Raw genomic sequence first — 18,470 nt, 5'->3', positions numbered from 1 at the left:
TCAATACATCCAAATCAATAAAACTAATAAATCACATATAGAATCAAGAGCAAAATTACATGATCTTTTAAGAAGCGGCAGGAAAAGCCTTTGACAAATTCAATGACCCTCATGACAAAGCCCTGAGAGATTAGAAATAGGAGAATTTTATTAAAATAAAGACCAAGTATACCAAATCCAAAGCCAATAGTAAAATGACGAAGAATATTTTCTCTAAAATCAGGAAATACACAAGGATGTTCATTGCTGCCAATCTCACTAATCACAGTACTTAAAATTTTAGAAAAAGAAAAAGAAAAAAAGGGATTCAAATAGGAAAGTTAAAATGTTAAATTATTTCTATATGCAAATGATTTAGTCCTATTCTTAGAAGAACATAAATAATATATTATGAAAATTCTACTTTGATGAATGAATTCATCAGAGTAACAGGATAAAAAATAAACATATAAAAATAAACTGTGTATATACCATAGCAAACCTAGAGAGAATAAAGCAAGAGTAACAGCTCATTCAAATAACTTTAAAAATAGCTAGGAATAACCCTAAACAAGTAAGTGAATGACCTCTTCAAAAAAAATTACACATTAAAGGAAAAAAAATAAGAAAACAATAGGAAGTAAAAAGATCTGCTATGTTCATAGAGAAGCAGAATTAATATTGTGAAAATGGGCATAGTACCATAAATGAATTATAGATTCCATGTATTCCCATTCAAATTCAAATGATATTGTTTGCAGAAATGGGGGGAAAATAACCACTTCTAAATTTGTATGGAAGAAAAACAAACAAACAAAAAAATACTTAGACCAAGTGCTACTGATCATAAGAGAAACAATGAATAAACCACAATGCCCAATTTCAAAATATAAAACAGAGCCATAGTAATAAAAACCATGGTCCTGGTGTAAAGAAAGACCCATAGACCAATGGATAGAAAAGAAGTCAGAGAGCAAACCCAGGGCTGCAGTCATGTGATACTAGGCAAAGACACCAAAAACATATTTTGGAGAAAAGACAAACAACATTTTAAAAATAGTTTTGGAAAAACTAGATATCTATATGTAAAAGAAGAAACCTAGATGCCTATTTTCTAACACTGTACAAGAGTTTATTCAGAAAGGACTAAAGACATATGTACCAGACTAGAAGGTTTACAAATACTAGAAGAAAATATATGGAAAACACTTCAGTATGTAAGCAATCACTTCCTGAATAGAGCCCCATACAGCTCAGAAAATAAGAGCAACAATGGATAAGAGAGGGTGCATCAAAATGAAAAATTCCTGCATAGTAAGTGAAACACAAAACAGTAAGAAGTGGTAGCCTCCAGAAAAGAAGAAAAGCTTTGCCAGCTATTCTTCTGAAAGAGGATTAATATCCTAAAAATATTAATGCAAATATCTTAACACCAGAAAAACAAGAACCTTTTTAATAAATGAGCAAATGCACAGCTAGTTCTCAAAATAAGAGATACAAATGGCCAACATTTCAGGGAAAAAAAATCATTACATCTTTATCAATTGGGAATATGCAAATCAAAACAACATCAAGCTCCTCCCATTTTCCACCGTTCACAAAAGCAATCATCAAGAAGGCAAATAATACTGGGAAGATGAGGAGAGAAATCTCTTACATGTGAATGGCAGGAACATAAATTACTATATCACTATGGAAATTCATATGAAGGCTACTCAAAAACTGAACATAGAACTACTTTATTATTCAAATATACTACTCAGTACTTACCAGAAAATATTAAAGTCTGCTTATTTTAGAGATATACATATGCCCATCTTGCTATGACACTATTCATAATAGGCAAGTTATAGAATCAGGCTAGATGCTAGTTAATAAAAGAATGGATAAAGAAAATGTGGTATATATAAACAAGGAAGATTTCTATGCATAGAGAACAACAAAACTAAGTTAATTTTAGGAAAATGAATAAAACAGGGAAGCATAATATTAAATAATGTAAGCCAGACTCAGGAAACAAGTATCATATATTTCTCTCACATGGAAAACTAGAGGTGGAAATGTTCAACATACAAATAAACGAATAATAAATTTTATCCATTAGCTCTTCATAACTGAAATAAAATTAGAGTAATTTCAAAAACAACAGATATCGTTTACATTTAACCTTCTTTTAGCTTCTTCAGGATATTTGCAAATATATTTCCTAACCTGGAATAGTTTATAAAAATAGTAGTGTTCTACAATAAACATTAAAGTAAGTAAATACAGAAACATCTAAAATTTGAAATTTCAAAATTTGACATAGAATCTATATATTTTAAGAAACTATAATGGAAAAACAACAATTCTGAATGTTTCTGCTTCCAGAACTGGTTATTACTTTTCTCACACCATTTATTCTTTGATTAGATGAAGAGTAAATTTTTAGAAAATTTCATTACCTCAAATTTCTTTAGAATTTTTATTGGTTCTTTTCAGTTATACATCAAAATAGAAGTTATATACCAGAATATAATTATAAAAGCATAGAATATAATTTGTTCTAATTCAGGACCTAGTACTTCCTTCTGTTCTTCTAATCTTTCTGCTATTTACTTATAGTTTTTTTTTTTAAATTACTGTCACTTTTAGTGGAAAGACTCAAAGTATGGATATGCAAGCCATTTTAATACAAGTATTAAGATACAGATTCTAGATTTCTGGGTTGCCATAATTCCCAATATTACTTTAGTATAAATATGGAGCCACAGAAAGAAATAGAGAATATAGGTCTCCTAAAATGCTATGATATCAACATATCAAGGGTCCAAGTAAAAAAAAGAAAAGTTATGTGCAATGTATATTATATATTCCAAACTAAAGGCACCAGGGAAATTCCACAATTTTATAAACATTAATTTAGGCATGAGTATTGTAAGTCATGTAAGAATGATTTAAAAACCACAGCAATGAAAACTGATACAAAAAATCCTTGAATAAATATTATATTTCCTCTACAGTTAGAAAGCTGTTTCTAATGCAATTTTTCTTTCACTATGTATTTCACAGCCTATTGTTACTTCCAGCCCCCACGATCCCCAAGTACTTGAGAGAACAGTGATACAAAGAGCATTTTTTAAAAAAAAAATCAACATAATTCTTTAAAATGGATTCTTAGCAAATATTCATATAAAATATAAGAAAAATATAGCTAAATTTTCAGCATAAACATCTTAAAACACAAAATTCAGAGCAAGAACATGAGGTTTTTAAAAAAGATCACTTTACCTTAATAGGAGCTTCATAGCTGTCCCGAACCATTGCAAACAAGGAATCATCTGAGTGTGATTTTTTGATAGATCTTTAAGGCAAAAATGTATAACAAAAATGGTAAATAGTTTTCTTTTTAAAATAAACTCTGTTTAATTTAAGGTATAACTTATTAACTGGTGTTTCTTGATTGATTAATTAAAATATGACCTCCAATTAAAAATATAGCTTGTGTTCACCTCTTTCTGACTCTACTGCTGTGAATCTATAAAATATACAATATAGATATTAAAACACTCTTAGTTCTAATTCAGAGCAATACCCAATACATGAGCAGAAACAGATAATAATTTGTTCTTGAAAATTGCCTGTCTTGAAGGCTGAATTTAAAACCCAATTAATGGCTGACATTTTTTTTTCACCTGAACTGAAACTAATCTCTGGAAACACAAGATAAGATAACAAGAGGCACAGTTCTCTCTCGTGAATATCCAGGAGTCAAATACTAAGCAATGTTGTTCTTCAGCATGGAAATCACCAATAATAATACACTATTTATTCCCTCTACCCACAAATAATACACAGAGTTCTATGGAACTTCAAAAATTATTGAAAGTTAAAAAGTGAATATATATGTTATTTAGAATACCTTTGTCAGAAACATTGAAATAAATTATAAAATTGATTTTTCCTGTATAGGTCTCACTTTATTCAGGTCCTCATAAACTAGCAAGCACTCAGACACCCAGGGGGAAAGACTGCCAGAAAAGCAGAGTCTTGGTATTTGTACCTCGATTTCCCTAGCTATTATGTAAATACCCTCCTTCCTCTGGGAATCCATTTCCCAGTCACTCATCTGCAAAACTCAGTGGCAGTCTCTAAACTTGAAATCTACATCCCTTAAATATTCAGATTCCTGACACAAGGTTAAACTAAATGGAGTCTCAATCATTGGCTTGTCTGAATACCTTTCCAACTACTCAACTGAAACTTGTAATAACTTTCCCTGCCAATCACTCCTTTGCCCAGCACTACATGTACATTTTAAGGACATCAGCAATTTGGAAAGAAAGTGAAGGTGAATGAAAACCTGTTTTGTGCCACAGATTCATGTATTCTAACAATTTCCACAGTCTGTTTCACTAGTCTCTAATCCATTCTTGCATCGCAGAGATGAAAACAGGCAAAATACAAGCTATTAAGACTTCCTCTAAATTTTGTATTAATATGTCTTTATAGAGAGCTTTTAATATTCTGTGTCCTTCATTCCTGTTTTGTGCTCATCAAATTAATCATAAACTCTAAGATTTTGGTCTCTTTTTTAAAATACTTATTCCTACCCAACACAGTGTTTTTACTCTGGGTGAATACTTTTATAGCCCTTTCCTTCACTAGTTAAATTTTGATCCTCTACCACTGTGTTCACTTAAAAATTCTAGTCTTGTCCTCTTTAGTTGGGATCCTATAGTCAATCTTCAATCTATTATTTTAAAAACCATCTTAAAAATGATAACCAGAAAATGTACTGAGCTCAGAATTAAAAAACTGGAGTTTAAATCTCATTGTTGTCATTGTTTGTACCCAGAAAACTCCCTTTAATATATTTAAGTTTCAGGTACATCCTCAAAACTATCATTTGGCTGGCATGTAGAACACATGCTGAAAGACTAGAAGGTTTCTAAAATTCCTTAAAATTCTGAAATTTCTAAACTTTTGATTTGTCAGGAGAAAAAAAATTTTCAATTGACAAAATAAAACAGAAACACAAAGAGAACAAAACAGAAAATACAAATAGAAATTAAATAAAAGGTTATAGTCATAAAAAGGAAAAAAAGTATAAAAGTAAAAGTCTTCATAAAATTGTTAGGGGTAGTACTTGAAGACAAACTAACTGAAAAATCAGGAAGTAGAGAAAATAGAATGTCCTCTAAGGAATAATATAAGTAATACAACATTGTCTAAATAATGTTTTTCATAACTTTCAGTAAAATAATTTCTCTACAGCACTTTCCTGATCTTCTTGTTTATTAGAAACCATGAGGCCATAGCTCTGTGACATTTTCCATAAAAGCTTTTGATATATTAAGAAAAAATCCTGATTACTAGTGGAACTGTCAATATCAGGACAAAATCTTGGACTACAACCTGGCTTATCAGGTAAAATATAAATCAGAATTAACGCACAACTGCCTTTGACTTTCTAAATTGGTGATACACAATATGAAAGTTAAAATGTGAATATATATGTTATTTAGAATACATTTGTCAGACACATTGAAATAAATTTTAAAATTGATTTTTCCTGTATAGGTCCCACTTGGTATCAACCTGTACAGTGGAACAACACACTGGAGTTGTCAGCCAGGTAAGACTACAGTCTAAACACAGGCCTGAAACTTATTAATTACACAAATATGGGACAAATAGTCAGCCTCTATGAATGACAGCTCTTTATTAATAATTAACAGATTATAATAGCACAGATACTTTCAAAGTGCTAATAAGATAACTTTAGAAAACAAATGTTAACTGAATATGGTGTCTGTCCCACACTAGAATACTCAACAAATCCTTCTATTTTCACTCTAAACTTAGTTAATAGACATTTTTTATTGAAAATCTATAAATTCATACCTTCTTAATGAGTCATCTTTAGGACTTTCTTTCACTACTAAATAAAACAGTAAAATATATAATTAATCAAAAACAGAAATATAAAATATAAAATTTTATGACTCTGAAGTTTTGTTATAAAATGTTCCTCCAGACCCATACTCAGAGAAAGTTTTAGAATTAATATTAATTGTATTTATGACAGGTAAGTAATGAAAGCATTAACAACTCCTATGTTTTCCACTTTGTACTTATCAAATGCAAGGAAGAAACAACAGGAATTATAAAAGTTTGATAATTAAAAGTAAATCATTGGTCCCATAATCATAATCCTTATTAAAAGTTGTAAAAATGAAAGAAAACCTTATCATTGTCAAATAAAGTAGCATAAATATATGTGTCAAACAAGGGGAGACATGATGGTGAATTAGCAGGAAGTGGATTTTCTAAAACTGCTTCTCTGTGAGGTGGGAGATAAGCATGCCACTGATACTCAATATTGGACAGAGACCTTGAAAACTGGGAAATTTGGGATATATCAGACAAAGATGAGAAACAGAGCTGGAGCTTAGGATCTGATGTGATTGGGAGAAATCAGTACATTAGGACAAAAAGAGACTGAAAAGTGATGCAGACAAGGGGCTAGGGTTGTGGCTCAGTGGTAGAGTGTTTGCCTAACATGCATGAGGCACTGGTTTCAATCCATGTAAAATAAAATAAAGATACTGTGTCTACCTAAAACTAATTATATATATGAAAAGTGCAGCAGACAGTGTTGGAATGCAGAATGTGGAACCAAAGGGTCAAGCTATTCTACTCATTAAACTGTGGCATGAAAGTCACCACCGGTCTGCCTACTCTACAGAGAGTTGAAGCTTGAGACATATTTAAACATCTGCACTGCAATGGCACCAACTCAGACTGGGAATTTAGATCCATGTGTTGGGGCTCAGTGCGATATATAAATCTGGCAGACACCATCCACAAGACATAAACCGAGCCTAGCAAATCAGGAGAATTTCTGGCATGGACAGTATTTCTCCTGGGGGTAACACTAGTCAGATAGGCCAAAGAGAGCCTGTCCTCCTCTCCTCTCTTGACACAGCTGTGACCAAGACAAGTGGCAGTTGCTTCAAAATCTCAATGAGCAGGAGTGATGGACCTTGGTGCTTGAGGGTAGACCTAAGGAGGTAAGAAAGAACAGTACCCTGAAAAAAACAGAACTGGTAAAGGACTGGCATCCCTGTCCCATGAATGTAGCCCTGGGGAGAAGAGTAAAGTAGAGTCCTAGGTGTGCACTGATTTATTTATGCCCAGTAACTCCCCATGAAGTGAAACACCTGGGGCAAAGAAAGGACCTCACTGCCTCCCCTGAGAACATATTGTAGAACCTAGCATGACCTATACCCTGGGGGTGGAGCTGACAACACCTTTCACAGCTCCCCATACCATCCCATGGAGAATGGAAACTGAAAGATGGAAAGACACTTTGGAAGAGACAGCAAGCACATACTCTCAGTAACAATCCTGTTTTTTTTTTTCTTTTTAGTTTTCGTATGTGTACTGATGGATACAAGAAGGACATTCATACACTTGTACATATTTGTTTATGCTTTCTCATTTGTACTATTCTGAAACATAGTTATTTTTCCTTACTCTGTTGTTAAGGGTTAAAGTTTTCAATTAGCCTATTTTGGATTGAGTTTGTGTTCTGTTTCAAACCTTTTATTTCTTTTGTTTCTATTTCTTTTCTTTTACAAACAGTCAAATTTTATTATTCTCAATTTACTCTTTATTTCTCTTACTTGTTTTTTCTTCTTCCTCCTAAACAATACATCATATATCTCTTTGCTTCTGCCCTACTCACATCTTGAAACTGCTAACCCTTTTCTATCACCATTGCTTATTTCTTCATAATGAACTCTATTTTTAATTTCTCCCAGAACTCTTGGTTTATAAAACTCCACACACCACCACTAATGCTAAAGCAACAACTAATACAATTGAAGCTATAGAAAACACCTATTCTTTTATTTTATGAAAGATATAACTCATGATTACTTACTGTCGTTACTGATATAAGTTGATTCATTTCTGTTTATTGTGCCAACTAACTTTGTGTGAAAATAAAAATTAAGTATGCAATTTTGTTCTATATTTTTTATGCACAGTTTGTTGCAATTACTTGGTTCCCCCCCAATCTGTGAGCCAAAAGATATCTACAGGATCACTAGAAATGCACAGAATAGAAGTTCTGTTGTTAGAGATCCATTTTGATACATGAATAGACACACAAACAATATGAACAAGCAAGGGAACAAAGCATCCCAAACAAACCAGAATGACTCAAAAGCAGATTCCACAAAAACCACAGTGAAGAAAATATCAGAGAAGGAATTTTGAAAGTTTATACTTCAACTGATCTATGAGATAAAAGATAATGTAAAAAGTAAAATAACAGAGAAGACACAAGAAGTAAAATATCAATAAGGAAATAGAAGTTCTAAAGAAAAATCAATCAGAAATTTTCAAAATTCAGAAATCAATAAACCAAATTAAAAATGCGATGCAAAGCATCAACAGTACACTAGATGACTTAAAGGACATATATTTAGGTAATAAAGAAGTAGTGCATAATCTTGAAAATAAAGTTCATCATGGAGAAAAGATGTTACCAGACCATGAAGAGAATTTTAAAAATATATATATGGGATAATAAGAAAAGGCCAAATTTAAGATTCACTGTGATAGATGAAGGTATTGAATTTCAAAACAAAAAATGAACAATCTTTTCAATGAAATAACTGAAAATTTCCAAAATCTTAAGAATGAAATGAAAACTTAAACACAGGAGATATATACAACTCCTAATATATAGAATTACAACACTCCTAGCCACAATAGTATGAAAATGCCTAACATACAGAATAAGTATAGAATTTTACTTATAATAGAATTTTAAAACCTGATAGTGAAAAATCATTGGTCATATTCAGAGGCAAACCGATCCAGATCTCAGCTGATTTTTTCAAAGACCCTAAAAGCAAGGAGGTCTTGAAATAATATATACTAAGCTCTGAATGAAAACGGATTCTGCATAGAATACTAAATTATATCAGATTTTAATATGAGATATTAACATCCATAATAAACAAAAGTTAAAAAAATCACAACTAGAAAGCTGGCATTATAAAACACACTCAATAAATATTTTATTAAGAAAAAATAAAATATGCAAACATACAGAAACTAAAAGAATAGTTAATCAAAGTAGAATCTATTTCAACTTGATAACTAGAAATGAACCAAAATAACAGGAAACATAAATCATGTCTCAATAATAACACTTAATGTTAATGGAATCAACTCATCAACACACATACACTGGCAGATTGATTTGGAAAAAAAAGAACCCAACAATATCCTGACTCCGAGAGACTCACCTCTTAGACAAATATATACACAGACTAACTGTGAAAGGATGGGAAAAACATATCATTCACATGGATCTTATAAACAAGGTGTATCTATTTTCATATCTGATATAATGGACTTTGAGCAAAAGTTCATCAGAACAGATAAAAAATTCCATTTTCATACTGCTTAGTAGAGTAATACAACAGAAAGAAATAATAGTGGTAAATATATATGCTCCAAACTATGAAGCATCTAAGTAATCAAAGAGCTCCTTCTCAATATAGAGAATCAAACATATCACAACACAATAATATTGGGAACTTTAAGATGTGTCTCTCATCACTAGAAAGATCATAGCAACAAAAGTTAAATATAAAATTAAAATTACAATAAATAATTTAGGCTTAACAGAAATGCACAGAATATTTTACTTGTCAATGACTGAATACATTTTCTTCTTAGCTGCACAGGGAACATTTTCCAAAATAGATCATATTTTAGTACATAAAGCAAAAACATTTCACAAATACCAATAATAGAGCTAGTACCTTGAACTCTGTCAGACCATAATGGAATAAAACTAGAAATCAACAAGATGAAAATTAAAAAAAAAAAAACTAACACTAGGAGACAAAATTCACTATTGAATAATGAACAGATAGATGAACAAATCAGAGTTTAAATAAAAAATTAAATGTAAATGAGAATAGTGATACAATACATAAAAACCTTTGTGACACTATGAAGGTAGTCCTAAGAGAAATGTTTATAGCATTGAGCCCATACATTAAAAGAATAGAAAGTTACTGAGTAAAATAATCTAACATTGTATCTTAAGGACCTAGAGAAAAGCACTAAAATCAGCAAAATAAAGAAAAAAATAAAAATCAAAGATGAAATTGATAAAATCAAGATGTAAAAACTGAAAAAGAAATGAATCAAAAATTTTAAATGAACAAAATATATAAATATTAACCAAACTATCAGAGAAAAATGAAAAGTACCAAAACCTATGGTGAAAATGGAAATATCAGCACAGATACTACTGAAACAGAGCATAAATAGAAGCTATTTTTTCAAAATCTATACTCCAATAAGCTAGAAAATCTAAAAGACATCAGTAAATTCCAGGAGACATGAGCTACCCAAATTTAACCAGAAGTATAGAGAAAATTTAAAGAGATCAATTTCAAATAATGAGAATAAAAAAGTCATCAAGACTCTACCAACAAAGAAAAGCCTAGGACCAGATGGATGCTCAGCCAATTTCTACCAAACCTTTAAAGAAGAACCAACACCAATCCTCCTCGAAATATTTCATGAAATTGAAAAAAGAGGGAATTCTTCAAATTCATTAAATGGAGTCTATCTCACACTGATACTAAGTCCAGACAAAGATACATCAAGAAAAGAAAAATTCAGACTAATATCCTTGATGAACATAGATGCAAAAATCCTCAATAAAATACTGATAAATCTCATACAAAAATATATTTTAAAAAATAGTGCACATGACCAAGTGGGTTTCTTCCCAGGATGCAACACTGATTCAACAAATGGAAATCAATAAATGTAATTCATCACACCAATAGATACAGAGATGAGAACACTTGATTATCAAAATAGATGCAGCATCTATTTTTTACATAAAACCCCATCTATTCATGCTTTAAACACTAGAAAAAATACGAATGAAGGAATCATAGCTCAACATTGTAAAAGCTATACATGACAAAACCAAGGACAACATAATTATGAAGGGAGAACAACTACAGAATTTCTTCTAGAAACTGCAATGAGACAGGGATGCCCACTTTCACTACTTATATTAGTACACAATGCAACCCTTAGCAAATGCAAAATGTAGAGGAAATACTCTGCAATCTATCAGATCATAAGTGAATAAAACACCAGAAGACAAAATTCACAACTGAATGATGAATAGAGAGCTGAACAAATCAGGCCCTTTAATCTCTTGCCAGAGCAATTTGGCAAAGGAATGTAATTAAAGGGATATGAATAGAAAAGGAAGGGCTAAAACGAGCACTGTTTGAAGAAAACGTGATTCTATATTAAGAAGATCCCCTCAAAAAATACTCACTAGAGAGCTTCTAGAACACAAATGAATTCATCAAATTTCAGGATACAAAAGTAACATTCATAAATCAACTTTGTTTCTATACTCCAATAAAAGATGAGCTAAACGAGAAATTAGGAAAATTATCCTACTCAAAATAGCATAAAAAACACTTGGAAAACAATCTAACAAAAAAGGTAAAAGACCTCTACAATGAAAATTACAGAACACTCAAGAAATAAATTGAGGAAGGTCCTAGGAATGGAAAGACTTCCCATGTTCTTGGATAGGCAGAATTAACATTGTCAAAATTAGCATACTACCAAAAGTGCTATAAAATTTTAATGCAACTCCCTTTCAGAGCCCACAGAAACAGAAAAAGCAATAATGAAATTTACTTAGATAAACAAGAGACCCAGAATACCCAAAACAATACTTAGCAAGAAAAATGAAGCAGGAGGTATCACAATATCAGACTTCAAATTACACTACAGAGCTATAAAGACAAAACCAGTATGGTATTGGCAACAAAACAGGTAAGACCACCAATGAAACAGAAGACAGAGACTAACGCACATAAATACAATTACCTCATACTAGACAAAGGCACAAATATCATATACTGATGCAAAGATAGCCTCTTCTACAAATGGTGCTGAGAAAATTTGAAATCCATATATAGTAGAATTAAATTGAACCCTAATCCTCCCACCATGCACAAAAAATCAACTCAAAGTGGATCAATTACTTAGGTATTAGACCAGAATCCCTGCACCGGAGAGAAGAATTCGTAGGCCCAAAACTCCAACATATCAGCTCAGGAACTGACTTACTAATAAAATCTCTAAAGCAAAAGAAGTTGTTGGTGGGCCTGACCTTGGATCTACATGGAGGAATGCTCATCTTTCTCATTGTGCAGCAGGGATGTCCTAACATACAACACCATGTTTTGGAACAGAGTGTTGTCAGAACACTGGCAAGCACCATTTACCTGCTCCTTTGACAAGAAATTACTCCCCAGTTGGTACAAGGCAGTTGCTAGACTCTTGGTGGCAGGACTCCCATAATATTATATGTTGTGTATCCCCTCTGGCCTATCATGACTGCTATATGTAAATTGGAACATAGCCACTATGAAAGCTAGTTTTGCTGCATAATATAGCAGAAGCAATTATCTGCAACTGTCTTTGGAGGGGTTTCTGTATGCCCTCAAGTTCCCAAGAGTAGATGCTGAAAGGGCAGGCCCCTCAACACAAAGTAAAATCAATTTTCAATAAATGGTGCTCCATCAAACTAAGAAGCTTCTTCACGGCAAAGACAAAAACCCAGAACATGAAAAGTGAGCCAACACAATAGGAAAAAAATACCTTTGCCAACCGCACCTCAGAAAATGCATTAACTTCCAGGATAGATAATAATAATAATAATAATAATAATAATAATAATAATAATAATAATAATAATAATAATAATAATAACAAAAAAGCTTAAAACTAATAATAACATCATCACCTACCTCCACCCATTCAATAAATGAGCAAAGAAATTCAACAGGCACTTCACAAAAAAATACAGATGGTCAACAAATGTATGGAAAAAAAACATCTACAGAAATTAGAGAAAAGCGGTAAACAGATCAGGAACATATAGAAGAAATTCTTTCCCACTTCATTAAAACTATAAAACAATACAACAACAACAAACGAATAAGACATTTACTCTGAGAGAATCTCCTGGTAGGGCAGAGGAAAGAGCTAAGTGGTAATGTATTGCATAGAATGAAGGAGCTCTGGCTTCAATCCCAACAGTGAAATAAATAATGATGATGATGCTGACAATGATGGTGATGATGATGATGATGATGTGGAGGAGGAGGAGTACAAAAGACTTGTACTGTTAAAACTATATAAACTGAGTTTATATTCACCACTCAAAAGAAGAGGAGTATTTAAATTCATGCATGCTATTCACATTCTAGTCTTATTTCACATGGCAAGGTAGATGTAAAAGACCATTTGATGACAATTTTATAAACTATGACTTTTTAAAAAAATATTGTTTAGTTGTAGTTGGACACAATTTATTTTATTTATTTTTATGTGGTGCTGAGGATCGAATCCAGTGTTTATCATGTGCTAAGTGAGCACTATACTACTGAGCCACAACCCCAGCCCAAACTATGATTTATTGAGACTTTTAAATTCCATAAAAAAGAGTTTATCTGGTCCCAGGAGAGCAGAATGGTCCATTTAGTACTGTGTTATACAATATGATGTAAATTTTCTCAATCCTCCTCATAAGTGGAAGATGTTTTGTAGACTTCACACTTCTTCAGCATGCAATCTATATGCCCTCATGTCCTATACTGATGAAAAAAAGTACTAAAAGTGGAAGACAACAGCTTTAAATGTAGCCCACTCACAGAGAATGTGCCTCAATTTCATGATGTAATGGGTTCAATCACTGGCACCACCTATATTCCAATAAAATAGAAGATAGTGAAGACATCGATAAATTTCTTAAGTTATATGATTTGCCCAGACTGAATCAGGAGGATACACACAATTTGAACAGTCCAATATAATGGATGAAATAGAAGAAGCAATCAAAAGACTACCAACCAAGAAAAGCCCAGGACCAGATGGGTATACAGCGGAGTTATACAAAACCTTTAAAGAAGAATTAATACCAATACTTTTCAAGTTATTTCAGGAAATAAAAAAAGAGGGAGCTCTTCCAAATTCATTCTATAAGGCCAACATCACGCTGATTCCGAAACCGGTCAAAGACACCTCAAAGAAAACTACAGACCAATATATCTAATGAACCTAGATGCAAAAATCCTCAATAAAATTCTGGCGAATCGGATACAAAAACACATCCAAAAAAATTGTGCACCATGATCAAGTAGGATTTACCCCTGGGATGCAAGGCTGTTTCAATATACGGAAATCAATCAATATTATTCACCAAATCAATAGACTTAAAGATAAGAACCATATGATCATCTCGATAGACGCAGAAAAAGCATTCAACAAAGTACAGCATCCCTTTATGTTCAAAACATTAGAAAAACTAGGGATAACAGGAACCTACCTCAACATTGTAAAAGCTATCTATGCTAAGCCTCAGGCTCCATCATTCTGAATGGAGAAAAATTGAAGCCATTTCCTCTAAAATCTGGAACAAGACAGGGATGCCCTCTATCACCACTTCTATTCAATATAGTTCTCAAAACACTGTCCAGAGCAATTAGACAGGCAAAAGAAATTATAGGCATAAAAATAGGAAAAGAAGAACTTAAATTATCACTATTTGCAGACAACATGATTCTATACCTAGAAGACCCAAAAGGGTCTACAAAGAAACTACTAGAACTAATAAATGAATTCAGCAAAGTGGCAGGATATAAAATCAACACGCATAAATCAAAGGCATTTCTGTATATCAGCGACAAAACTTCTGAAACGGAAATGAGGAAAAACACCCATTCACAATATCACCAAAAAATAAAATAAAATACTTGGGAATCAACCTAACAAAAGAGGTGAAAGATTTATACAATGAAAACTACAGAACCCTAAAGAGAGAAATAAAAGAAGATGTTAGAAGATGTAAAAATATACCCTGTTCATGGATAGGCAGAACTAACATCTAACTAACTAACTAACTAACATCAAAATGGTGATATTACCCAAAGTTCTCTATAGGTTTAATGCAATGCCAATCAAAATCCCAACGGCATTTCTTGTAGAAATAGATAAAGCAATCATGAAATTCATATGGAAAAATAAAAGACCCAGAATAGCAAAAGCAACTCTAAGCAGGAAGTGTGAATCAGGCGGTATAGCGATACCAGATTTCAAATTATATTACAGAGCAATAGTAACAAAAACAGCATGGTACTGGTACCAAAACAGGCGGGTGGACCAATGGTACAGAATAGAGGACCCAGAGACTAATTCACAAAGTTACGACTATCTTATATTTGATAAAGTGGCTAAAAGCATGCAACGGAGGAAGGACAGCATCTTCAACAACTGGTGCTGGGAAAACTAGAAATCCATATGCAACAAAATGAAACTGAATCCCCTCCTCTCGCCATCCACAAAAGTTAACTCAAAATGGATCAAGAAGCTTGATATCAAATCAGAGGCTCTGCGTCTGATAAAAGAAAAAGTTTGCTCCGGTCTACATATTGTGGGCTCGGGCTCCAAATTCCTTAATAGGACACCCATAGCACAAGAGTTAATAACAAGAATCAACAAATGGGACCTTACTTAAACTAAAAAGTTTTTTCTCAGCAAGAGAAACAATAAGAGAGGTAAATAGGGAGCCTACATCCTGGGAACAAATTTTTACCCCTCACACCTGAGATAGAGCCCTAATATCCAGAGTATACAAAGAACTCAAAAAAATTAAACAATAAGATAACAAATCACCCAATCAACAAATGGGCCAAGGACCTGAACAGACACTTCTCAGAGGAGGATATATCAACAAGTACATGAAAAAATGCTCACCATCTCTAGCAGTCAGAGAAATGCAAATCAAAACCACCCTAAGATACCATCTCACTCCAGTAAGATTGGCAGCCACTATGAAGTCAAACAACAACAAATGCTGGCAAGGATGTGGAGAAAGGGTACACTTGTACATTGCTGGTGGGACTACAAATTGGTGCGGTGAATTTGAAAAGCAGTATGGAGATTCCTGGGAAAGCTGGGAATGGAACCACCATTTGACCCAGCTATTGCACTTCTTGGACTATTCCCTGAAGACCTTAAAAGAGCGTACTACAGGGATACTGCCACATCGATGTTCATAGCAGCACAATTCACAATAGCTAGACTGTGGAACCAACCCAGATGCCCTTCAATAGATGAATGGATAAAAAAAAAATGTGGCATTTATACACTATGGAGTATTATGCAGCACAAAAAATTACAAAATCATGGAATTTGCAGGGAAATGGATGGCACTAGAGCAGATTATGCTAAGTGAAGCTAGCCAATCCCTAAGAAACAAATTCCAAATGTCTTCTTTGATATAATGAGAGCAACTGAGATCAGAGAAGTGAGGAAGAGCAGGAGGGAAAGATTAACATTAAACAGAGACATGAGGTGGGAGGGAAAGGGAGAGAAAAGGGAAAATGTATGGAAATGGAAGGAGACCCTCATTGTTATACAAAATTATATATAAGTGGTTGGGAGGGGAATGGCAAAAAAGAACAAGGAGAGAAATGAATTACAGTAGACGGGGTAGAAAGAGAAGATGGGAGAGGAGGGGAGGTGGGATAGTAGAGGATAGGAAAGGTAGCAGAATACAACAGTTACTAATATGGCATTATGTAAAAATTTGGATGGTTCAACCTATGGAAATCAAAACAGGATTCATTAATAAACTTAAAAAAACATAACATAATTATTTCAATAGTTGAAGAAAGAGCATTTGACAGAATACAGCATCCATTCATGTTCAAAATGGTAGAAAAAATAGGGATAATATGAATGTAACTGAACATTTTAAAAGCTCTATACCTAAAAATCCAAGACTAGCATGATTCCAAATGGAAAAACAATGAAACATTTTTTCTAAAAACTAGAAAAAGACAAGGGTGCCCTCTTTCACCACTTCTATTCAACATATGAATATTGAATTTCTAACCAGAGCAGTATGGAAAAAGAGATTAAAGGGATATGAATATGAATAGAAGAGCTCAGAATATTCCTATTTGCTGACAACAATATTTTATATGTAGAAGACAAAACTACACCACAAAATTTTTAAAACTCATAACCACACTCAGCATAGTAGCAGGATATAGAATTAACACTCATAAATCAATTTTGATCCTGTACACAAATTATGCATCAGCTGATGAATCACAATGGATTCAAAACAATTTAAAAAATAAAATAATCAGGAAACAATCTAAGAAGTGAAAGACCTCTATTATGAAAATTACCAAACACTAAAGAAAGAAATTGAAAAAGACCGTAGAAGATGGAATATTTCAAATGTTCACGGATTGGCAGAATTAATGTTACCATAATTGACATACTACCAAAATGCTATAGTTTAAATGCAACCCCTATTAAAATGTCAACGATATTTCACAAAGAAATAGAAAAAGCAATCATAAAATTCACTTGGAAAAACAAAAAGCCCAGAATATTCAAAACAATCCTTAGTGAAAAAAAGTGAAGGAGACAGCAGACATCACAAGATCTGATCTCAAATTATACTATAGTGCTACAAAAATGGCATGAGATTGGCACCAAAACAGGCAAAATGTCCAATGGAACAGAAAAGACATCACAAAGACAAAAATCACATAATACTGTCTTGTTAATCTAGACAAAGGCACCAACAACATACATTAAAAGAAAAGACAGCCTCTTAAACAAATGGTACTGAGAAAACTGGAAATATGCATGCGGCAGAATCAAATTGAACCCCTACCCCTATCCCTGCACAAAACATAACTCAAAGTACATCAAGGAACTAGGCATTAAACCAGACATCCTGTACCCACTAGAAGAAAATATAGGCCCAACTTTTCATCATCTTGGCTTAGGAACTGACTTCCTCAATAAGACTTCTAAATTGCAACAAATAAAACCAAGAATCAATAAATGGGAAGGATACAAAGTAAAAAGCTTTCTCACAGGAAAGAAAATTATCAAGAACATGAACAGAGAACCTACAAAATGGGAGAAAATCTTTACCACCTGCACCTCAGAACATTAGTCTTCTGGATATATAACGAATTCAAAACAAACCAGCACAGGAGGCTGAAAGAGGAGGAACAAGAGTTCAAATCCAGCTTCAGCAATGGTGAGGCACTGAGCAACTCTATGTCTAAATAAAATTCAAAACAGAGCTGGGTATGGGGCTCAGTGTTAGAAAACTAGCCTTGCAGGTGTAAGACCCTGTGTTTGATCTTCAGCATTACATAAAAATAAATAAATAAATAAATAATAAACAAGTAAATAAGTAAATTGTGTCCATCTACAACAACAAAAAAAATAAAAATAAAATAAAATAAAACATAGGGCTTGGGATGTGGCTCAGTGGTTGAATGCCCCCGAGTTGAATCCCCACTACTTGCTCCCATGAAAAAAAAAAT

General features: G+C 32.9%; 1 protein-coding gene across 1 annotated transcript in view; it reads right to left on the bottom strand.

Moving 5' to 3' along the window:
- LOC144371429 (ankyrin repeat domain-containing protein 26-like) overlaps positions 1-18,470 on the bottom strand; it is a 56,483-nt gene that overhangs the window by 22,021 nt on the left and 15,992 nt on the right. The window contains exon 3 of the mRNA XM_078033749.1: positions 3,250-3,322. Coding sequence (XP_077889875.1) covers positions 3,250-3,322 — 73 coding nt within the window. The remainder of the gene's footprint in view (positions 1-3,249; positions 3,323-18,470) is intronic.

The sequence above is a fragment of the Ictidomys tridecemlineatus genome, chromosome 16 (genome assembly GCF_052094955.1).
Source record: "Ictidomys tridecemlineatus isolate mIctTri1 chromosome 16, mIctTri1.hap1, whole genome shotgun sequence".
Lineage (NCBI taxonomy): Eukaryota > Metazoa > Chordata > Mammalia > Rodentia > Sciuridae > Ictidomys > Ictidomys tridecemlineatus.
Note: the sequence above shows the minus strand (reverse complement) of the source record. Positions and strands in the feature narration are given on the sequence as shown.